General features: G+C 55.7%; 2 protein-coding genes across 4 annotated transcripts; one reads left to right on the top strand and one right to left on the bottom strand.

The window, feature by feature from the left end:
- Positions 1 to 139: 139 nt before the first annotated feature.
- RER1 (retention in endoplasmic reticulum sorting receptor 1) lies at positions 140 to 11647 on the top strand. Of its 3 annotated transcripts, none has more exons than XM_070605325.1 (7): positions 140 to 338; positions 3459 to 3546; positions 4813 to 4917; positions 7323 to 7422; positions 8698 to 8776; positions 10130 to 10265; positions 10964 to 11647. In XM_070605325.1, the coding sequence occupies exons 2-7, from the start codon at positions 3466 to 3468 to the stop codon at positions 11051 to 11053; spliced, it is 591 nt and encodes a 196-aa protein (XP_070461426.1). In that variant the 5' UTR covers positions 140 to 338; positions 3459 to 3465; the 3' UTR covers positions 11054 to 11647. The 3 variants fall into 3 exon arrangements, with proteins under 3 accessions (XP_070461426.1, XP_070461424.1, XP_070461431.1); XM_070605323.1 differs by having other exon boundaries at positions 158 to 332; XM_070605330.1 differs by lacking the exon at positions 140 to 338 and adding an exon at positions 745 to 880.
- Positions 11648 to 11866: 219 nt separating this feature from the next.
- Positions 11867 to 19434, bottom strand: PEX10 (peroxisomal biogenesis factor 10). The gene is made up of 6 exons (XM_070605316.1): positions 19223 to 19434; positions 18366 to 18446; positions 17432 to 17838; positions 15810 to 15985; positions 15478 to 15613; positions 11867 to 14008 (listed from the first exon to the last, which is right to left on the bottom strand). The coding sequence occupies exons 1-6, from the start codon at positions 19341 to 19343 to the stop codon at positions 13940 to 13942; spliced, it is 990 nt and encodes a 329-aa protein (XP_070461417.1). The 5' UTR covers positions 19344 to 19434; the 3' UTR covers positions 11867 to 13939.
- Between the last annotated feature and the right edge of the window lie 721 nt (positions 19435 to 20155).

The raw sequence follows: 20155 nt of genomic DNA, 5'->3' as shown, positions 1-20155 counted from the left end.
GCGGAAGTGCTCGCTGCCCGTTCCCGGACCAAGAAAAGCGCCGGCGCGGCCGCCTGCCCGCGTCCTCCTTTCCGCGGCCCTCCGGAGCCCGCGCTCGGCCGCAGCGGAGCCGCGAGGTGCGGCGGGCGGGGGTGCGGCCGGGGCGGCGGGCGGGCGGCGCACTGGGATAGGCGGGGCCGGGCGGGTCCCCGGGGTCGCGGCGTTGACCGGCCTGCCCCGCCCGCCCGCCTGTCCTGGGGGCTCGGTGCCCGCCCCGGTGCTGTGTCCCCGCCCGTGGCGAGGCGGTCCGCCGGGTCTCGTGGGAGCGCCGTGCTGAGGGGTCGAGCTGCTCGGTAATGGTGCGGACCGAGGTGGGACCGCGCGAGTCCCCGGGCCGCGACCGCGGGCCACGCCGGTTCGGCCGCCCGAGCCGCCCTCCCTGCACCTGCTCTGGGCTCCGGGCAGCCGTGGCCGGGTAGCCCCCAAGTTTCCCCGAGGCGCGTTGTCCTCGGCTGGCTTGGTCTTTCCCTTGGTAGGCCCCCCGTGAATAAGGGGTCCCCAGGCCCCCTGAGTGCAGAGGTGACCGCGGTCGGGGCAGTGTGCCCAGCCAGGTGGGGACATCTGAGACGGCCCGGCCGGAGGAGGGAGGGGCCCGGCCGGGATGCGGCCTCCCGGGGAGTGGATGAGGTCTGGAGGCGCGTCGGCCAGGGGACAGCACCGGGGGCTGGAAGCGTGTGGACGTGCCCTGCGGGGAACCCGCGGGATGAGGGCAGGGGCGCTGAACGGAAGGCCGTGGGACCAGGCGTCAATGAGCCGCGGGGGCAGAAGGATGGAAGCCTCTTACTATTTGGGGAGTGGTGGCCACCTCCAGCAACGGGTGCGAGGAACGACTCAGAACTAGGCACGTGGGGAGTCTTGCTGCGGTTTCAGGCATGATACTCACGGGCTCTGCTTGGAATGTTTTTTTCTTCCTTTCCTTTGTTTTCTTTGTGACTGAGCATAAAGCACTTAAGTCCAACAGCTCATTTACTCCGGCCTGCTACCTAACAGGCCCGTTAGGCGGTAGGGCCCGGCAGGAGACCAGAAAGTTTCCCTCTTGAAGGAGCTTGCATTCTAGTAGGAGGAAATAGAGAAGTAAACCAGAAAGAAATCAGAAAATGAATGTTACACAAAATAAACAAGGTGATGCGACCGAGAGACTGAGTGGTCAGTTTGACAGTCATGCAGGGCCTCTCTGAAGAGGTGGCCTTACGCTGAGCAGAGAGAGGACTGCAGACAGAGCAGCTGGTGTGAGGGCCGCCCTAATCTAAGAACAGGTCTGACATGTTTGAGGGCCAGGCTGGGTGCCGGGTGCTGTGTGCTGGCGTGGCTGGCCGTTAATGCCAGGCGGGAGGCCATTCGGGGGCACTCAGGTGCTGTTGCCCACCTTTCACACCTTGAGCTGAGGTGTGCTGGGATGGTTGCCCAGGTCATACCACTAGAAAGTGACAACTGGACTCTGAAAGCAAGCTCTGACTCCAAAGTTCACGTTCTTAACGTTATTATGGATGGTGCGTTTAATAAAGACGTCGAGCCGTGTTTTAATACGTGGGCTGTTTGTCAGATATTCGACAGTGTGTTTTTGGAAGATTTTCCACATGTTCAGGGGAGAGAATGAGCGGTTGTAAGCAGTCTTTTTCTTAGAGCACATCCTTGGAAGGGATAGCCAGGTATTTTCTCCTTAATGTGACTCTTATCGTCTCAGTTCAAGTAGAAGCGTTTTAATGGTAAACAGGTCATAAAAATAAAGCAAGGGAAAATTTGTAAGGAACCGTAGGATAAGGAATGTGACTGATGTAGCTTTCTGCTGGTCCGGCTGTGGCCTAAATAGGGTGGCCGGCCATCCCAGGTAATGAGTTCTAATTCAGCCCCTTGGAAACGTGGAATTCTCCCTGGTGAGTGTAAGCATGCGTGTCCTGAGAAGACAGGGAGGGTGCGGGGCCGTGATCCCTGTGTTCAGTTCAGCTGGTGTCTCGTTTACGCGTCTCCCATGAGAGCAAAGGGCAGTTCTGGGTCCCTCCTCCACGCTTCCTGGGCTCTGCCCCGTCCACGCGACAGCTCCAGGAAGTGCTGTCACGGAGTCACTGTTACACTTTTTACGCAAACTTGATGTGGCATAGTGCGACTGCTCGGGGTTATTTTCATATCTAAGTTGTAACTGGAAAGTTTTTCACTTGAGATTCAGGTCAGGGCCTGAGCCTGATGACTCCGCTTTAAAGAGAGGGTGTTCTGGGTGCTCTAGTGAGGGCGTGGGTGAGGGGTGCGCCCCGGCAGGTATGGGTCCAGGTTGTAGCCCCACCGTGAACTGACGGATGCCCGGGCAGCTTGAGCTGTCGTGAGCCTCGCTTTTCTGTCTGACTGGGAAGGGCTGTTTTCCAGATGAGGAAACTGAGGCTGCGTGGCCAAGCAGCTCAGGGGCCTTGGACACAGACTCGGAGCCAGAGTCCGCTTCTGTTCCGCAGCCCTGCTGTGGTACTGGATGGGGAAGTGCTGTCCACAGGTTCGGGGGCAGCAGTCAGCTCTACCCCTGGCATCTTCTCCAGCTGAGGGACAGCAAACGCCTCAGTACTCCGGATCCTTCTTGTCCTGAGGTTCGGGTGGCAGCGTGCGCTGTTGGAGGAGCTGAGATCAGGCTGGGCTCTGGCTGCTCAGGAGCACAGCTGCTCCTGACCGTGGGCAAGCGGCTTAAACTCCTTGAGACTGGATCCTCTTTTGTAAAGTCAGGGGATGCTGCTGCTTCACTTGGTTATCTGGTTCTCACAGGCTGATTCCTCACGGGATCCCAGCACATGTTGAAACAGTCAGGAGCAGATAGGATTACCCACTTACAGATAAGGAACTGGGACACCCAGTGGGCCGGCTGAGGATCGTAGGTGACGTTTTCTTGTTTGTGGAGTGGAAGACCTGTGCCTGAGAGGACCAGGAGGTGCACAGCTGGCCGCTGGCACCGTGGAGAGCAGCCTGGACAGAGACCAGGGCAGGGCCTGGAGCCGAGGGGTGCTGAGGGGAGCCTGAGGAATGGCCAGGAGGAGGTGCTGGAGAGAGGCGAGTGTGGGGCGCTGCGGAGGCGTGGGTGCAGCGGCCCATGCTGTGGGCCAGCCCTGGGAGGTGGATGTGAAACCATGCCCACAGGACTCAATGGTCAGCACAGGCGGCTCCTGGAGACCAGTGGGGGGAGTGTGGTCCAGGTGACATTAGCAGAAGTGAAAGCCCACCCAGTGCTGCTTTGCATGTCACATGCCATCTGCTCTCCACTAAAGCGTGTCACTAGTTTGTTTTTCTTGGACAACATGGTAAAGACGCACAGGAGAAAGAAATGGTGCGGACGAAACAGTGAATACTGAAAAAACCTGCTTGATAGCATTGGCAGAAATAGAGCAAAATGATCAAATCCTTGAATGCTTTTTATTTAATTTAAAAGTATTTTGTGTGTTTCTCAGTTACAGAATGTCTGAAGGGGACAGTATTGGAGATTCCGTCCATGGGAAACCTTCTGTGGTGTACAGATTTTTCACAAGACTTGGACAGGTTGGTTTTTTATAGATGAACTGTGTAAATATTTGAACAAGAAACTGTTGAGCCGGCCATTTTCCTGTGGGCTGTAGGTGTGCCGTGTTCCCGATAGGGAGTGGATGACACCTTGCCCCAGCCTCACGTTTCCACCCTCGGAGACCCTTCTGTAAAGGACCAGATAGTGAGTGGTTTAGGCCTTGGGGGCTGGATCTGGTCTCTGCCAGATGTGTTTTCTGTTTTTTTTCCCAACCACCTTTAAAAATGTGAGAACCATTCTTAGTTCCTGGGCAGTACAGATATGGCGCCAGCCCCTGTGCTGCTCTTGCCCTTCCCTCTCCTGGCTGCCCACGTCCACATCCACTCGGCCTGGCAGGCCTGTACATCCCCCTTTGCCCAGATCTGCACACCATCGATGGACCGTATCTGTGGGCTCTGAGGAGGCCTGCAGTGGCCACTGTGCTTGAGACAATATTCACACAGTGTGTGTCTGAATTTCAGTCTTAGAGGAAGAAGTCCAATTCAGTGAAAAGTTGTATATACTGATATTTTGGCTCACAATCAAGAATGTATCAATTTTTAAAATTAAAAAATAGCATTTGGAAAACTTGATAATTCTTAAAGCCGGGTGTTCGGTGTGTGTGGGCTCCATATTTGATGAATGGGTGAATTTTTCATGATTAAAATTTAAAAACTAAAACAATTTCAAAATTAAAATTAGACAGCATGTATGTGTACATGATTACACACACACACACACACACACGCATACGCATACGTGTAAAACTGAGGACTCCTACAGCACACTGCACAGCTGCCTTGGTGCCCACCACGCGAAACCTCCACGCTGTTGGAGGTCAGGCTGTGGCCAGCCGGCCTGAGGGCAGAGCTGGGGGCCGGCGAGGGGCTGCTGGGCAGGGCTGGAACCTGCTCCACTGGGGAGGGCTTTGGGATGGGACTTGTGGGCTGAGTCCCGTGTGTAGGACGGCGACTCTAAGGTGTGCACAGTCCTCCTTCTCAGTCTAGTCGCTCTTGGGTTGAAGTCAGGTCTCCCAGCAGTGACCCCCTTTGGCTGGTGCTGCAGGGCTCTGTGCCATGAGAGTGTTCTGCGATGGTTTGCTTAACGGATGGGCCTGCCTCCGGAATTACTGCCCATCACTCTTGGGTTAATCGCAGTCACTGCTTTGGGCCAGCAACTTAGGATCCGAAGCAGGTGGTCACAGGAAGTGTCCTGTGCGCTGGAGTGGCAGGGTCTGCGTGACGCGTGTGCACTCTGTCTTGCAGATCTATCAGTCCTGGCTCGACAGGTCTACGCCTTACACGGCTGTGCGCTGGGCGGCGACGCTGGGCCTGAGCTTCGTCTACATGGTCCGAGTCTACCTGCTGCAGGTGGGTGCCGGCCGGAGGCGAGGCGTGCTGTTACTTGGGATGCTGGTTTTTTTCCTATCTCTGGATTAGGAGGGTTCATGGAGAAAGAAATGCTCTCTAATGATTGCTTTTCAGTTAAGCACCAAATGTAAGAAAAATTTCAAAGACTGTCTTTTAAAATGAGATTGTTTACAGTTCATCCGAAGCCCATCAAATCCTCTAGCTAGAGGTCCCAGGACAGTCTTGATGTCAGCCCGTGTCTGGTGAAGTCAGCAGTGGACCCTCTGGCACCCCAACCCTGCCTCAGGACTCCCCAAAATTACCTCTGGACCAGCCACCTCGTTCCCTGGGTGCCAGGAGCGATGTTGGCGTCCTGAGGGGGCAGCAGGTGGTTGAGTTGAGTGCGAGACCTAGGGACCGGAGGTGGTTTTGAAGGGCTTTTCTCAAGGTCAGGTGACGTCCTCTTAGGCTTAACCTTTGATGTTGTTTATTCTTTAGTGACCACCTGGCTCCTAAATGCGAATTCTCTGTAGACTTGGGAGGAGGTCATTTAATCTTTCCTTATGTTCAGAGGAAGGTAAGGTAGAGGCCTTGCCCAGTGTGGTTTCTTCGGAGTCAGGAGAGAGGTTTCCTCATCTAAAGCAGGCGCCTTCCTTCCAGATAGTTCCCCAGACTAAGTAGGACATGGGTCCATAGGTGGACACGTTTATTTACTGGACACTGTGATGTGTCCTGTGCTGTGGGAAGTTCTCACTTAAACTAAATGTACACACGTGTTCCTGGATGTTATTTTTTATGCCGAGTCCCTGCAGATGACCCTAACGTGGGTTCAGTGTGAAGGCAGCGGGTCACTCTGTCTGTTGTAGCCAGTTGATCTGTGCAGGACGCTTGCAGTTAATGTGGAATTTACTGCAATTCGTTTTTCTAATTGGACATGGTCCATTCTCTAATGGAAAGAATGACCTAGAAACCTTGATTCAGGGACTTTAGGGAGGGGTGGGGGTGCATTTTGCACCGGTTAGTTTACTGTGTTCTAAACCAAATTTATACCTAATTTGGCATCTCTTCGGCTTGGCCCTGTGACAGGAAGCTGTGTAAACATTAAACTATTTAACGTGTCATATCTAGTTTTGAGTTGTCTGACTTGAAAATTTTTAAGGCAGAAAGATTTCATCTTGTTCGTATGAAGATTTTAGGCTTTTAAAATTGATAACACAATGCAGTCTGGGTTTTTTTATTTTTTAAGATTTAAAAAAATTTTTTCCTTTTTCTCCCCAAAGCCCCCTGGTACATAGTTGTATATTTTTAGTTGTGGGTCCTTCTAGTTGTGTCAGGTGGGACACCGCCTCAGCATGGCCTGATGAGCAGTGCCATGTCTGTGCCCAGGATCTGAACCAGTGAAACCCTGGGCTGCTGAAGTGGAGCACGCGAACTTAACTACTCGGCCACGGTGCTGGCCCCTGCAATCTGGTTCTAATTGGATAAACTTGCTGCTTTTAAGTGAATTTAGTTGTAAGAAAGTGTATTGCACTTTCAACAAGTGTGTTCTACAAGCTGTAGGTATTCCCGCTTCTTTGCATCTCCTGAGGAAGGTCTGGCTCCAAACGTGTTTTTAACCTCCTTCTTGATTGCCTCGTTTTCTGGCTCTGGATCTCTCCTGGGCATTGATTGTTGACCCTCCTGACAAAGTGTGCGGTGATGGGCGTTGCCCACTAGAGGGATTACCGCCAGCACGTCTCAAGCGATGGTTCAGATCCTATATTCCGGGTCAGGTGGCTGTTGGCTTAAGGCAGGGCTTCTGGATCAGGTGTGCACACCAGCATCCCTCAGTGCCTGGGCCACACCCACTCGGTGTGTAAGGAGCCTTGTGGTGCAGCATGGGTCTGTGGCTTTGAGAAAACCCTTCTTTTCTGTTGCATTCCTGGTGGGGAGCTGGTGGCCTCAGGTATTTTGTGCATCCAACTGGACCCTTGGTGAAGTTTGCTGTTTGGGCCCTGGCTTGTTCACTATCAGGACCCACAAAGTAATTTGAGATAAACTGTCATCATGCACATCACTGTCCTCTGTCACTTGTTATAACTTTCATACTGTAAGTAAATTGTGTGATTTTTTTTTTTTTTAAAGATTTTGTTTTTCCTTTTTCTCCCAAAGCCCCCTGGTACATAGTTGTGTATTTTTAGTTGTGGGTCCTTCCAGTTGTGGCATGTGGGATGCTGCCTCAGTGTGGCTTGACGAGCAGTGCCCTGTCTGCACCAGGATCTGAACCAGTGAAACCCTGGGCCGCCACAGCACAGGGTGCAAACTTAACCACTGAGCCACGGGCGGCCCCAGTTGTGTGCGATTTTGAGTCCATTTCAAAGTAGGAATTGGCTTGAGTGGCAGAGGGCTGCAGCGCGCCACTGACCCTGTGTCTCCTCCTCTTCCAGGGCTGGTACATCGTGACCTACGCCTTGGGGATCTACCACCTAAACCTTTTCATAGCTTTCCTTTCTCCGAAAGTGGATCCTTCCTTGATGGAAGATTCAGGTAGAGTAGAGATTGTCCACTGTACTCTGTTTGGGGAGAATTGTTATTTTGTATACTTCACAGGATTGCTCCATTTTCTCTAGAAACATTTGAAATCCAAACTTCTGAGATTCTTCTCTTGGGGTTTAAAGTGCACTTAGAGCTTTGGTGATGAGGATGACTCTGTTTGTAGAATGACTCACTAATCCCTCCAAACAAGCATGGGGGGTCAGCAGACCTTCTGTTGCCCCATTCTGCAGATAAGGAAACTGAGGCACGCAGGGTTCTGTAACCTGCCCAGGGCCACACGGCAGGGTGCCTAGGAGCAGGGATATGCACTTGGACTGTCTGACTCTGCCCTCAGACTCGCTCCTTCCTAAGCAGCCTGTCTTTGGTCATCTCTGAACGCACTGGTTAGGTCCCTTCTCATGGGCAGCCGGCTTGGCTGACCCTGACGCCCAGCCGGGCCGCTGAGGGTGCACTCTCTGTTTCCCAGGATGACGGTTTGAAATGTTCTTGGCCCTCGCTGCTCCTGGCCATACTGGGCCAGGTGGGGAGGCCATGTTTACTGGCCAACTGGGATAGGGGGCCGGGGCACAGCGGTAAGTCACTGTTCCAACACATCTGTCACACTGTTGGAAAACCCGATGTGGCTCCCTGCCGGGGGAGGGACACACTTTCTGAGTGCTGGACGCTTTCTCAAGACTGTTTTCAAATTGTGACCAGGAGCCTATGATTTTTCTCTATACAGTATTTAATAAAAATATTAAAGGAGACACAACCCTTTCATTTAATGTTGCCATTTAGGGGGATTAGAAAATAACTGAGACCCTTTCTGTGGGACTCGTTCCTCCGTCCATGCCTGGGGCGGGAACCTGCCTGTAGGGGAGCGGAGGGAGGGGAGCGTCTGTTCCCACAAGTCCAGTCTCTCAAGAGCACCTACAGTCCTGCACACATCCCGTTTTGTAAACATTCCTCCTCCTTTTCTTTATGTGCCTTTATGTTGGCCAGTTGACATGTTCCTATAAATTGGCGTGTAGTTCAGTTTTTATGCAATCATTCAAAATATATAGAACAACTTTTTAAAAAGAAATTCTAATATGAATCTTCTAAAGTGATGAATTGATTTCTAAATCGGCCAGAGATCCCCATTTTATTTTTGGTTAAATGATATAAATCTGTATTTCATATCATAGGCATGCTAGTTCAAAAGCTTTAGGGAAAAACTTAACAAATGTGATGGAAATAAAAAGGTGAGTCCCGTGCTTTGTCTCAGATCGCTGCTCTGCCTTTCAGATGACGGCCCCTCGTTACCAACCAAACAGAATGAGGAGTTCCGGCCCTTCATTCGCAGGCTCCCAGAGTTTAAATTTTGGTGAGTTAATTCCTAAAGGTAGTTGAGAAAGCTGCTTGTCCTCAGGTGTGGTTAACAGGACTGAGAACAGACAACCTTTGTTCTAGTTAGCTAGTAGCTTAGATACTTAAAGAAATGAGAGTTTTGTGGTCTTTGTTTTTAACATTCATTCACCCAAAACACGAGTGCTGTGCTCGCCGGGCATGGAGCTGGGTCACGGGCCCTCTGTAGGAGAGCCACCGCCCAGTGGCTTCTCTTGGCTGCAGGTTAACACCAGCGCGCTCTGAAGCTAGCAAAAAAAGGGGCTGTTTCCAGGACAGAGGATCCTGGGTATGTCACAGACTTGGGCCTCAGGAGGGCAGGCTGCACCGCCAGGGTCTGCCTCCCTCCGTAGACTAGCTGGTCTCCGTGCTGCTCTGCTCTCAGGGCCCCTTCTGGTCTCTGGCAGAGGTGGACCAGCTTTCCCCCCGCTCAGTTCTTGAGGGAGACCTGAGCAGAGGCAGGAGTCTGCATGCACGCGGGGCTAGGTCTCCTCCAGGGCAGGCGCAGCCTTCAGCACATCTGCTGTCATTGGAAGTGCCGCACGCTGGGACGGGGGCTGGCTTATCCCCCAGCACTCATAGAGGTGGTGACGTTGCACCGAGGATGAGTGTGACAGGTGGACAAGTGACGCCACACTGTCGGAGAAACCGGCTCTGTGACCCCATCTGTCCTGCATTTCTTGGATCAAAACCCTGAAGGGAGCAAGCCGCCACACCTTTACTTGGCATCCCTGGCACTGTGTGGGATGTGGCAGGTGCTCAGCCAACCCGTGGAGCGGGTGGGAAGTGCTGGGGAGGGGGAGCAGAAAGCAGGTGAGGAGGGGCCCTGCCAGCCCTCCAAGGAAGTTGGCCTTTGTGCTCTAGGAAAGGGAGAGCCCAGGAGGATTCTAAGGAGGGCCAGGAGCCTGATAGGCTGGCCCTGAGGCCAGACTGCCTGGGTGCCGCCTGGTTCTCCTTAGAACACTGCACAGCCACGAGGGGGACTGCCTGCTGGGTGCATGGGACTCCAGCGTGAGGCTCAGGGACTGGGGTTTATTGCAGCCAGCGGCCTAGGCAGCATACATGAGCCTTGAGACGTACTGTGTATCTGAGTCGTCCCCGAGCCAGTGGCCTGAGTGGCATCAGCACCTCTTCACTGGCACTTTATACTTGTAATTTTAGAAGAAAGCTTTGAGCTTTTAAGGGACAAAGAGTGCTGTACTTGTGGTGACACGTAGCCGTCATACATAAAACACGCAGTGCCACCACAGCCCCCCAGTAGAGATGTGCACTCTCCTCGTGGGCCCAAGTGCCAGGGGCCCGGTGCTGGCTGACCTTCTTTCCTTTCTCCAAGGCACGCAGCGACCAAGGGCATCCTCGTGGCCATGGTCTGTACCTTCTTTGAGGCTTTCAACGTCCCAGTGTTCTGGCCCATCCTGGTGATGTACTTCATCATGCTTTTCTGTATCACAATGAAGAGGCAAATAAAGGTAAGCACTGAGACGTGCTGCCCTGAGCTGCCCTCTTACTGTGGCGCTGAGAGGAGAGCCACGCTCAGGTCTGACGTGGGAGGGCAGTGCACAGTCTGCTCTGGGTGCACATGGAGCCTCATGAAGCTCCGTGCAGTCTGACGGGGATACGGTGCCCGGTGCCCTGCTGCCCGCCAAGGTCCCCCAGCACAAATCTGTCCCGCAGTCCAGCTGTCGAGTGAGCGGGCCCTTGGCAGGCAGCTCTCTGGGTGCAGGGAGGGAAAGGCCCCTGGTTGTGCCCTCAGGTCTGCAGTCCTGTCTTCACTGGCACGTTGTCCTGAGTCAGAGCCAAGGATGTGCCAGACAACGACGGTGTTATGCCGACGTTGCCCTCACACAGGTCTGGGCAGACATGATAGTGCAGCTTCGCCCCCTCCCTCCCCCAGGGTATGTCATCAGCAGGGGCCATGTGCCTCCCGTCCTGGGTCCCCAGCCCAGGAGCTGTAGCCCTTCCTGCACGTGAGGGGTTACGGAATTCCAGTGGAGCTCTGCTGGCTCAGCTGGGCTGAGGGGGCTTGCTGTGTCTATGAGGGACTAGAAGCTTGTTGTTGGAGTCCTAGTTTCATTGCCTGATGCGTAGAAGATGGGGATTCCGATTTGGAGAAAAGGTGGCTCCTCGGAAGGCTGTTCTGAAATAACTCGAGTCTCTTTGTCCCCAGCACATGATCAAGTACCGGTACATCCCGTTCACGCACGGCAAGAGGACGTACAAGGGCAAGGAGGACGTGGGCAAGACCTTCTCGAGTTAGATGCTGGGCTGGACCCGCCATGCAGAGTCCAAGGACGGTTTTGAGCCATTGTAACAATGCCTTCTTCACATAAAGTAGTTGGTTACAAGGGAGTCAAATTTTCTTTTTAAAAAGGAGCTTCAATTATTTGTAACGGAAATATCAGGTTTTTGAAGAAACCGGCATTTAAACCAAATTGCATTGATTTATTTTTCAGTGACGTTGAAGTGTTGAAATGGATGGAATGCTAGTAAACTGCAGGCCGGGCAGATGGGCGGGCGGGGGCTCTGGGAGGGCGGGTGGGCACAGCATTGTGTGACCACGGAGCGAGCCCGCAACGGGGTTGCACCCCAGCCACCGCCTCCCCAAGGATGCTCCTGGTCTCCCTGCCCGCCTGGAGGATGACGCTCATCTGCTGCTGCGTGCGTGGAGGAGCTCAGCACCTGAGGGTGACTCCTAGTGACTCTGGGTTCGAATGCCAGTTTCCCCATTTCATCTCACTAGAGATGTTTAAAGTTGGCCTCTATCATAATGACTCAAAACTCTGTTCTTAACTACCGTGATTGCTTTTGAGGGGCTGGAATTATAAATATATATTATATTTTGATTGTTTGAGATTATTTTGACACATTTCTTTGATACGTAGGGTTCTGTTTTGATTAATTGACATTTGTTCCCATGCAGCTGCCCATTTACAGAGACACTGGTAAGAGCAGACCAGTTCTGTGGGTTTTAACACGCGGTTTTTCACTTTCTACGGAGAAACACAACTCTGACCTGCATGTCAACTTTTTTGATGTGATAAAAAGAAATACTCGTAAACATTTTACTAAGTGACTTTTTAATTCCAACTTTATTAAAGACAGTGTCCCCTTTCTCGTGTAGTCTTTATCTAAAGCACTCAGCTCGCTGCACAAAGGCAAGCCCAGCCCGAGACGTGCTGGCTCTCTGGTGGTGAGCTGTTTTTACCAACGGCAAGAGAACAGACATCAAACATGACCATGGTTGTCACTGGGGCACAGATGCTGAAGTACGAACCAGTGTGTTTCCTCCCAGGTCTTCAGGCAGTTCAGACTCGTCACTCTGAGCAGTTTTCCTTCGTCTTAAGGTTTTAGAATTGAACAGGCTTACTGTCTGGCTTTTCTTTTGCCGATTTCTGCATATTGGAAATTGAGCTCCTCTTGTTTTTGAGAGGCCATTCCTTTTGTATACCTGACCCTGTGTCTTCAACTTCTTATTTAGATGACCCAAATCTGTACTTTCAGACCATGTGGCAGCATTTGAGGTGTTCAAACTCTATAGACATTTAAAAAATTTTTCGTACTGTTTTCATAGTAAATGCTCAGGCCTGAGATGTGCTGGGAAATAGCGTGTGCTTGGTCAGAGTGTAAGGAAAGTATTTTAGGAACCGAGGCCCTCTCTTGGGGCCCCTCCCTGTCAGGTCTGCTCTCAATCTGGCCCATGGTCACAGCGGCCTGTCTCTGGCAGCTGACCTTTATTAACTGAGGAGTACAGAGCCATCCCTATTCCTGAACAGCTGTGTCCACTAAGTCAAACTCTGAGAAGTGGCCTGCGTAGGCCTTTGCCAGCAGCCTGTGCTATGACACTTGCAGCAGGGGAACGTGACACCCCAACCAGAGGGCCTGGCAAGGGTATTTTTATACTACCCTTAGGAAATCTGATTTTCAGTTCACCCTGAAGGCATTCTTTTATTTTTTTTTGCTTGAGGAAGATTAGCCCTGAGCCAACATCTGTGCCAATCTTCCTCCACTTTATATGCTGGTCGCACCACAGCATGGCTGACGAGTAGTGTAGGTCTGTGCCATGCCTGGGAGTCAAACCTGTGAACCTGGGCTGCCAAAGCAGGGCACGCTGAACTTCACCCCCACGCCACGGGGCGGCCCCTGAAGGTCTTCTTAATGTATTAATGCTTCCGTGCAATTCGTTTCTTAAGGATGCCTATGGCAAAGTCCTGTCTCTGGCACAAATTAAATACAGTTTTAAAAACCTCAAAATAACAAAAAGGTGGCAGGAAGTAGGCTGGACATAGCGGTGACCTGGGGTAAGCAGCCGTGTCCCTGCCTCTGGGAGACTGCGGAGCCTGAGGGGTGGTGTTTGTGGCTTAGGTGTTAGCAGCACGTGTCACTCAAGCTGGCTCTGCCCCAGCAGGAGCTCTGAGCTGGAGGCCTTTCTGCCTTTGTGCAAGGCCAAGATGCAGACTCCGTTTTTCTAAAATGGGAAGCAAACTTGACATGTGTTAAAAGGTGCGTGCCAAACATTTCAGGTGGAGATACGGGTCCTTGGTTTCTTTCTATTCCTGAGTGGATGTGCCTGTGCCACTCAGCCTGGCTCTGGTGACAAGGGCAAGGTTTGCGGGGTCACTGGGGCTGGCGGACTGACCACACCATCAAAAGCAAACTGCTCCGTGCTCTGCTCTAAGCACGCCTGTTCAGGCCACACCCTTACCATACGCCTGACGTGGAATCGTTTCTCATCATGGAAGTGAATAAAGTTTGTCCTGAATAAAGGTTGGTCTCACCTGTGTGGTTTGGGAAATGGAGGGAACATAAAACCGCGTGCAGAGAGTGAAGTCCTGGAGAAGTGACTAAGTTGTGCCACAGCAGGGTGTGGGGCTCTCAGCTGAGCTGCTGCCCCAACTGGGTCTCGCCGTCAGCGTCCCCAGGCTCGGGGGTCACTGAGCTGGGTGGAGCCCCGCCAACCCCGCCTGAAGGCCCTGGGCCTGCCGTTTTGCAGCCAGGCCTAGCCTCTGTCCTCCTGAGCCACTGGCATGGTATCTTCATGACAAGAAATATAAATTAGAGAATTCTGTGGTTTCTGTACAAGTAAAGGTAATCTTGAGAATAAGTCTTCCTCCTGCCGGTCAGGACGTCGGGCCGCTCTGTCAGGTCAGCGATAGTGCCGCAGGTAGACGAGCTTCTGGGGAGGGAACTTCTCCCTGCAGAGGGGACACTCCGCCTTGTGGGGGGGAGAGCAAGGTCACACAGGCCACAACCAGCACAGCCCCTGCCACAGCCCTTGGGGTCTCCTGTAAGGCCATCTCGGGCCCCCTCCCAACTGGCACTCCAGTATCTCAGGATGGACATCTGTCTGGTTCAACGTAAGACAGAGTCAGCCTTGCTGTTCAGAAGTTGCAAACCTGCAGGGAAGGCCTTAACCCTGGGTCATGGAGCAAAGCAGGGAACAGTGAACTGAGGAGATGGCCAGGCTGTCCCCACGGTGACTCAGGGCCGTGAGGGCTCTCAGCCGCTACTGACAGCTGTGTTGAGAGGAGTGCGTGGGCTCCACAGACTCCCTTTGGGGGTTCTCAAGAGAGCCATTGAACGACTGGCTACCCCGAGCGTCCTGCGAATTTCTGGGAGCAAATGCTGTGTCCTCTGTCCGTTGCATCAGGCCCGGCGGCCCCATCCCTAAGGACCGGTTGGACTGAAACCAGTCAGGTTCCCTCTGGCCAAGGGAAGGCCGGTGCTCACCTGCCAGGCCTCCCCACCTGGGCCAGCCGCTTAGGGCAGGCAGCGCCTGTGCTCCCGGGGGAATCCCACAAAACGGGGACCGGGGAACCAAAAGAGGAGGCTGCACTGACCCACAGTGACAGACCCTCGCAGTGGGGGCATTTCACAGGCGCTGGTTCTAAATCAGCTCCAGCTGGGCTCGGAGGCTGCAGCCACTGTGTGCCCCATACACGGGCCCTGAGCAAAGACTCATGGCCAACACACAGAGGTGGACGTCCTGAGGTAAGAAACAGGCCAGAGCGTTTGAAACGCTGTGAGGAAACAAGATGAGCATCACATCCCTCCTTACCTGCCTCACCTGCATGCCCCACCCCCCATCCCGGAGAAGCTGGACTGGGGCTGAGCTCACTGCAGAGGCGTGTAGGTGCCCAGGAAGTGGCCCCCTCCCTGGAGTCAGCGCAGAGGCAAGAAGTGGCCTGGCGTCCCTTGCTCTGGTCACCTGGCTTGGTAGATCCCAACAGCCTGAGCTCTCAAAAGGCTGGGGCTGGTGGCTGTGCGTCCTGGGACCCCTGAGAGGGCAGTCACGGCAGGTGCCTGCCCAATTGGAGAGGAGGGTCTGGCCTGGCCTGGAGGACTGGGGCCCGATGTGTGCGGGCAGGCTAGGGCTTCCAAAGTGCTGGGGGCAGACTCGCCCACCACAGCCTTTTGGGAATGAAACCTCATGGGCGCCGGCTGCTGCTCCAGCTTGCTTCCAGCAAAGCCTCGACATGCATAATCAGCCACCTTGATTCCAAATGTGGCCCCATATCTGGCTTAGCTGGGAGCTTTTAAAAAGATGCCCACCCCTCCACCCCCAAACAAGAGGAGGTTTGAGAGGCAGGCTCCTTGGTTCTGCTGCTGCCACTGGGGCTGCACCCCTACTTGGGGACCCTGCACACCCCTAGACCCGTAGCTGCTGGTCCCGGCGGTGCCCACCTTGGTGTCGCACCACTGGGTGATGCACTCCCAGCAGAACAGGTGGCCACAGGGCGTGGCTGTCGAATGTCTGCGTTCTTCCAGGCACAGGGTACACAGGGAGTTTCTGGAAACTGCCCTCTCTTCCACGTGGCTCCTGGGTCAGGGGGCAGACAGAACCGAGCCTCAAAGTCTTTGTGACGCCTGCCTGAGTCCCAGCAGCAATGCTAAGCGCAGGGTGCTTGGCCCCCAGCCGCTGCCCCCAGCCCCCACAGGCAGGGGCACACCTGAGCTGAGAGCCCCCTACAACCCACACATGCCTGTGCCCCCTGCACCCTTGGCCCACCACGTACCTGCGGTACGACAAGCTGGGGTGCAGCTTCCACTCCCTCCGGGCACGCTGCCTCTGCCGGAAGCCATACAGCTGCAGGCCTGTGGACAACGCCAGGTGCAGAAGGGAGACGAGCCCCAGCAGCCTGTAGCTTGTGCGAGCCCTGAGGTCCTCTGCAAGTGGGCGGCGGACGTGGAGCTGCCAACAATCCCAATGGGACGGTTATGCGATCAGCTGGCATAAAACACTGGCCAGCTTGGGGGCGAGGCCTCCCCTGGCACTGGGGGGCCCATCAAATGAGGCCAAACCCTGCCTTCTTGGCACAAGGTGGAGACAGAGAGTGACCAAAGGCCTCTTGGCTGGATGAGGGGGACAGGAGAACCTTGCAGCATCTGAGCACTGAGCAGGCAGTCAGGGGACGCTGCTGGACAGCCCAAGGCCTCACTCCTAACAGGAGTCAAGTGCTGAGCCAGGAAGATGGCCTCAGAGTTCCAAGCCTGCAGGTCATTGTGGCTGCAGGTAAGGATTTGGGGGTGGGGTGGGGACATCCAGGGACCCACATCTCTGAGAAAAAAGAACTGGCAAAGAAGCAGGGGAGGAGGACCCAGTGATGGCAGGAGAACCCTGGCCTGCAGAGGCTGCGAACAGCTTCTCTGTCATGGGAACACGAGCTCCCTACTCTTAGCAAGGCACCTGACCACCTGGCGACACTACGTCACCTGGTGACACCATGTTCCAGCTCTGAAGTTGCTGATGGCTGCAACTTCTGGCCACATCCTTGAAGAGAAAGTCAGTTGCCATCCACTTCCTGTCTCCCTTCCCTCGGCAGGGAATGGAGACAGCCAGGTCAGCCAGACCAGCCAGAGCAGATTGGCCAGAGGCCCAGGTGCCAAAGAGAAAAGCCCTCTGTCTGGGTCGACCCCGTGTGGGTCCAGCCCCTTGTTACAGCAGCTCAGCAGACACCTACCATACTTAGTGGTGATGAGCTGTCAGCTCCCTTGAGCGTGTTAAGAACAGACGGATCTGAGAGGAGGTGGTGGTACAGGTGCCCAGAACAGCACTGCCCAGGAGGGTGGAGGAAGTGGGTGGGATGCTGAGAGTGACCCAGGAAAGAGCCTGGAGACCCTCTGGTGGGCAGGCGGCCTGAGGGGAGGCTTTCTGGGCAAATCTGGAAGCCAGAGCATCAGCTAAGAACCAGGATGGGAGAAGGCGTGAATGGTTGTCTAGTGGGGCAGGCAGGGATGCTGGCAGCAACAGGGCCCACGTGGTCACTGTGGGGTCACCATCAGCAAGACGTCCCTAAACCTGACCCTCCGTCAGGGCAGCCTAGAAGGTGCAGGTGTGGGGCCCAGGAGCCCAGGGTCACAGGCCCATGCTCAGCATAAGGAGCAGAGCACCGGGCCTGACAGCGAGGCAGCCCACATGTGCTGCCTGGAGGCAGACAGACTCACTCTACCCTCAAGGTTTGCAGAAACTGGACTTTCTTGGTTCTTTTAGCAAAATGTGACCCAACAAAACCCACGTCTTTTAGTTCAAGGATTTTGGCTCCAGTCTTGTGACTGTGACAGTCCATACAGGCTGGAAGAGCCAACTACACACAGAAGAACCAAGATTAAGCAAGTGTGGTTAGCACCTGCTACTTACATAGGTGACTCCGGTGAGCCTCTTGGCCAGGTGGTAGAAGGCGCCATGGATATAGAACCAGGCGACGTGGAGCCGCTGGAGGCAGCTGAGGCCCTGCCTGAGCACCAAGGTGGCCCGCAGGAGCGCCTTCTTCTGCTGCTCTGTCAGGTTGGCCACGTGCCGGTGCAACCAGCGCCTTGTCCCTGACCGGCTGCGCACGCCAGGTGCCAGGCTGCCCTGGGAGGACCAGGTGCCATCGCTGTCGGCCTGCAGCTCATGCTCCAGGTGGAGGAGCGCCTTGTCCAGCAGGTAGGGCAGGACGGTGTGCAGTGTGACCAGCACAGTGCGGCGCAGCCTTGAGGGCACACGGCTCTGGGATGGGTCCACCTGGATGATGCTGACATACTCCTCCCCGAGGGTCTGGTAGCCTGGGACAAGGGAGCGGGGATGGGGGGTGGTGGGCATGTAAGAGACTGAGGCAGACCTGCCAGCAATTCCTTCTCTCCTTACTGTGTCTTGCTCTCTACTGAGTCCCGGCCTTTCCTGTAAAGGACAACTCTCCACCAGGGCGTTGCTGCCCATGTCCCGTGACAGGGGTCAGTGCCGGGGCCCCTCTGGGGGTCATGGGGTTCAGTTATGGAAAGACAGTCCCAGTGGCACTGTGGGCAAAGTCCAGGACAAAGAGCACCAGGGACAAAAACAGTGAGAGGAGAACGCAGACATGACTGGTGAACTTCAGAGCTTCCAGAGGCCGGGGCTGGGGCTCAGGGCTTGGCTTCCCCTCTAGGGGAGGGTCTTGGGGGCCCCTCCTTCCCTAAGGCTGCATCTGGGCCAGCTCCAGGGACACTGGGGAGCACCACCAGGAGCTTCTCACACTGCTGGCAGCCCCCTCCTGTCCTCTGGGCTTGGCTGTGTTGTGGGCCCCTCAGTCCCAAGGTCCTGCTGGGGGCGCTACCTGCAAGCGTGGTGAGGCCAAAGTAGGCTACATCCGACAGCAACTCAATCTCTTTCCTCCACTCCAGCCACTTCTTCGCACCTGAAAGGAAAAACAGCGCTATTACCGTGGGGGTGGGGGTGGCAAGGATTAGGAAGAATCCTCCCCTCTTCTTCCCGCTAAGGCCCCGCCCAGCCTCCCCGAGGCTGAGACTGTTCTGAGCCAGACTCTCCTCTCTCCCCTGGCCTCCCGTGCTTCCCACGCTGTTCCATCTGCACTTGCCCCGCCGGGGCCACTGAGAGTCTCCTGAGAGCCACCTCCGCGTCCAGGACCCGAAAGGGCCCCAAGGACAGACGGTGTAGTAAAGTGACTAAGAGCACAGCTGACACCACCGTCCAGCGTCAAACTCCAGCTCCCCACTTTGCTGGCTGTGACCTCAGGCGAGTCACCTGACCTGTCTGGAATCCCAATCTTCCATCTGTAAGAAGGGGAGTAACAACAGGTCCTACCTCCTAGGAACGTTTTCAGGATTAAGTGGGTTACTGTTTGTAAAGCACGGAGAACGGTGCGCGGCAGAGTAATTGACAGCGTCTGTATACGTTCATAAACCATCTGTTGTGAGCGCCTCCTCCAACACCTGGGCCTCACCCCACCCCGACCCAGCGGCTTCTCCCTTCGGCTGAGCCCGCCCCGGGAGCTGCGGTCTCGTCCCCCCACCTCGCGGGGCGCAGGGCCACGGGCGACACCCTCCGCGCCGCGCGGTCACTCAGGGCCCGCAGCGCTCTCGGACGCTGGCGGACTTGGCTGCTCACCCGCGGGGAGCTGCGGCGCCCGCTCGGGCCCACTCCCGCCCCGTCCACCGGCCCGCCCGCCCTCACCCGCAAGGCTGTGCAGGGCGCCGCCCGCCGCGCTCCGCAGCCCGCCGCGGTAGTAGTCGTCCTTCTGAGCCGCGCGAACCACCGCCGGGGGACTGGCGGCCGCGACAGCCACAGCGGCCATGGCGGCCACAGCCACGCGGGCGGCGCTTGATGACGGAGCCCGGTCGGAGTGCGGCGCAGACCTTGAGCGTCACAGCGCGCGGGGCGGGGTCTGGGTGGGGTGGGGCGGGGCCTGAGCGGCGTCGGGGCGGGACTGACGGGGCCCCACGCGGGGGGGCGGGGCCTGCGGGCGGGGGCGGGGCCTGCGGGCGGGGGCGGGGCGTGGCTTGCGGGGCCACCTCCTCGCTGTCCGCGCTCTGCGATCCGCGGTCCGGAGCGGGCTGCGCGAGCTCAGTCCCTTGGCAGCTGTGGTCTCACGTCCCCGGCCCACTCTGCGGACGGGGAGACTGAGGTCAGAGGTCCGGCTGCCCGCCAGCATCACGCAGTACCGGCGAGCCTAGACCCCAGAAGGTCCGCGGCCCGGGGGGTGGTCTGCCCGCTGCGCTCTTACGAGCTGCAGGGACCCTCCAGCTTTGCTTGACCGTTCCCTGGGCGCTGATGGGTGTCGGCGTCAGAGTGCTGAGCGAGGCGAGACCCCGGCCCTGCAGCCACAGGGAGCTTCGGCGTGCCTCAGTAATCCTGCTTGAAAGCCCATCCCGGGCTTGGGTGTTGACAGCCTGCCTGGGTGCTGGGGTGTGTGTGTGAACGTGGACCCGGCCTTTGGGTCCCGGAAGGGAAAGGACCTAGCATGTGGGAGGGCAGTGGGGAGTCGGGACGGGTATGGAGGACGGGGAAGACAAAACGAATTTCTGGATCTGAAAGCTGATTTGGCTGCTTGGTGGTGAGTGGTCATGGGGACAAGCTGTCAGGTACACTGCCATCGGCCAGGAAGGC

Source organism: Equus przewalskii, chromosome 2, assembly GCF_037783145.1.
Source record: "Equus przewalskii isolate Varuska chromosome 2, EquPr2, whole genome shotgun sequence".
In the NCBI taxonomy this organism is placed as follows: domain Eukaryota; kingdom Metazoa; phylum Chordata; class Mammalia; order Perissodactyla; family Equidae; genus Equus; species Equus przewalskii.
Note: the sequence above shows the minus strand (reverse complement) of the source record. Positions and strands in the feature narration are given on the sequence as shown.

Excerpts from the sequence above, each read along its gene's own strand:
- PEX10 (XM_070605316.1), bottom strand. The coding sequence starts at position 19,343 with ATGGCCGCTGTGGCTGTCGCGGCCGCCAGTCCCCCGGCGGTGGTTCGC. Across the intron at positions 18,447-19,222 it reads CGCCCTGCACAGCCTTGCGG|GTGCGAAGAAGTGGCTGGAG; the intron begins GTGAGGGCGGGC and ends TTTTCCTTTCAG. Across the intron at positions 15,614-15,809 it reads CCCAGCTTGTCGTACCGCAG|GAGCCACGTGGAAGAGAGGG; the intron begins GTACGTGGTGGG and ends CCCCTGACCCAG.
- RER1 (XM_070605325.1), top strand. The coding sequence starts at position 3,466 with ATGTCTGAAGGGGACAGTATTGGAGATTCCGTCCATGGGAAACCTTCT. Across the intron at positions 3,547-4,812 it reads TTTTCACAAGACTTGGACAG|ATCTATCAGTCCTGGCTCGA; the intron begins GTTGGTTTTTTA and ends TCTGTCTTGCAG. Across the intron at positions 10,266-10,963 it reads CAATGAAGAGGCAAATAAAG|CACATGATCAAGTACCGGTA; the intron begins GTAAGCACTGAG and ends CTTTGTCCCCAG.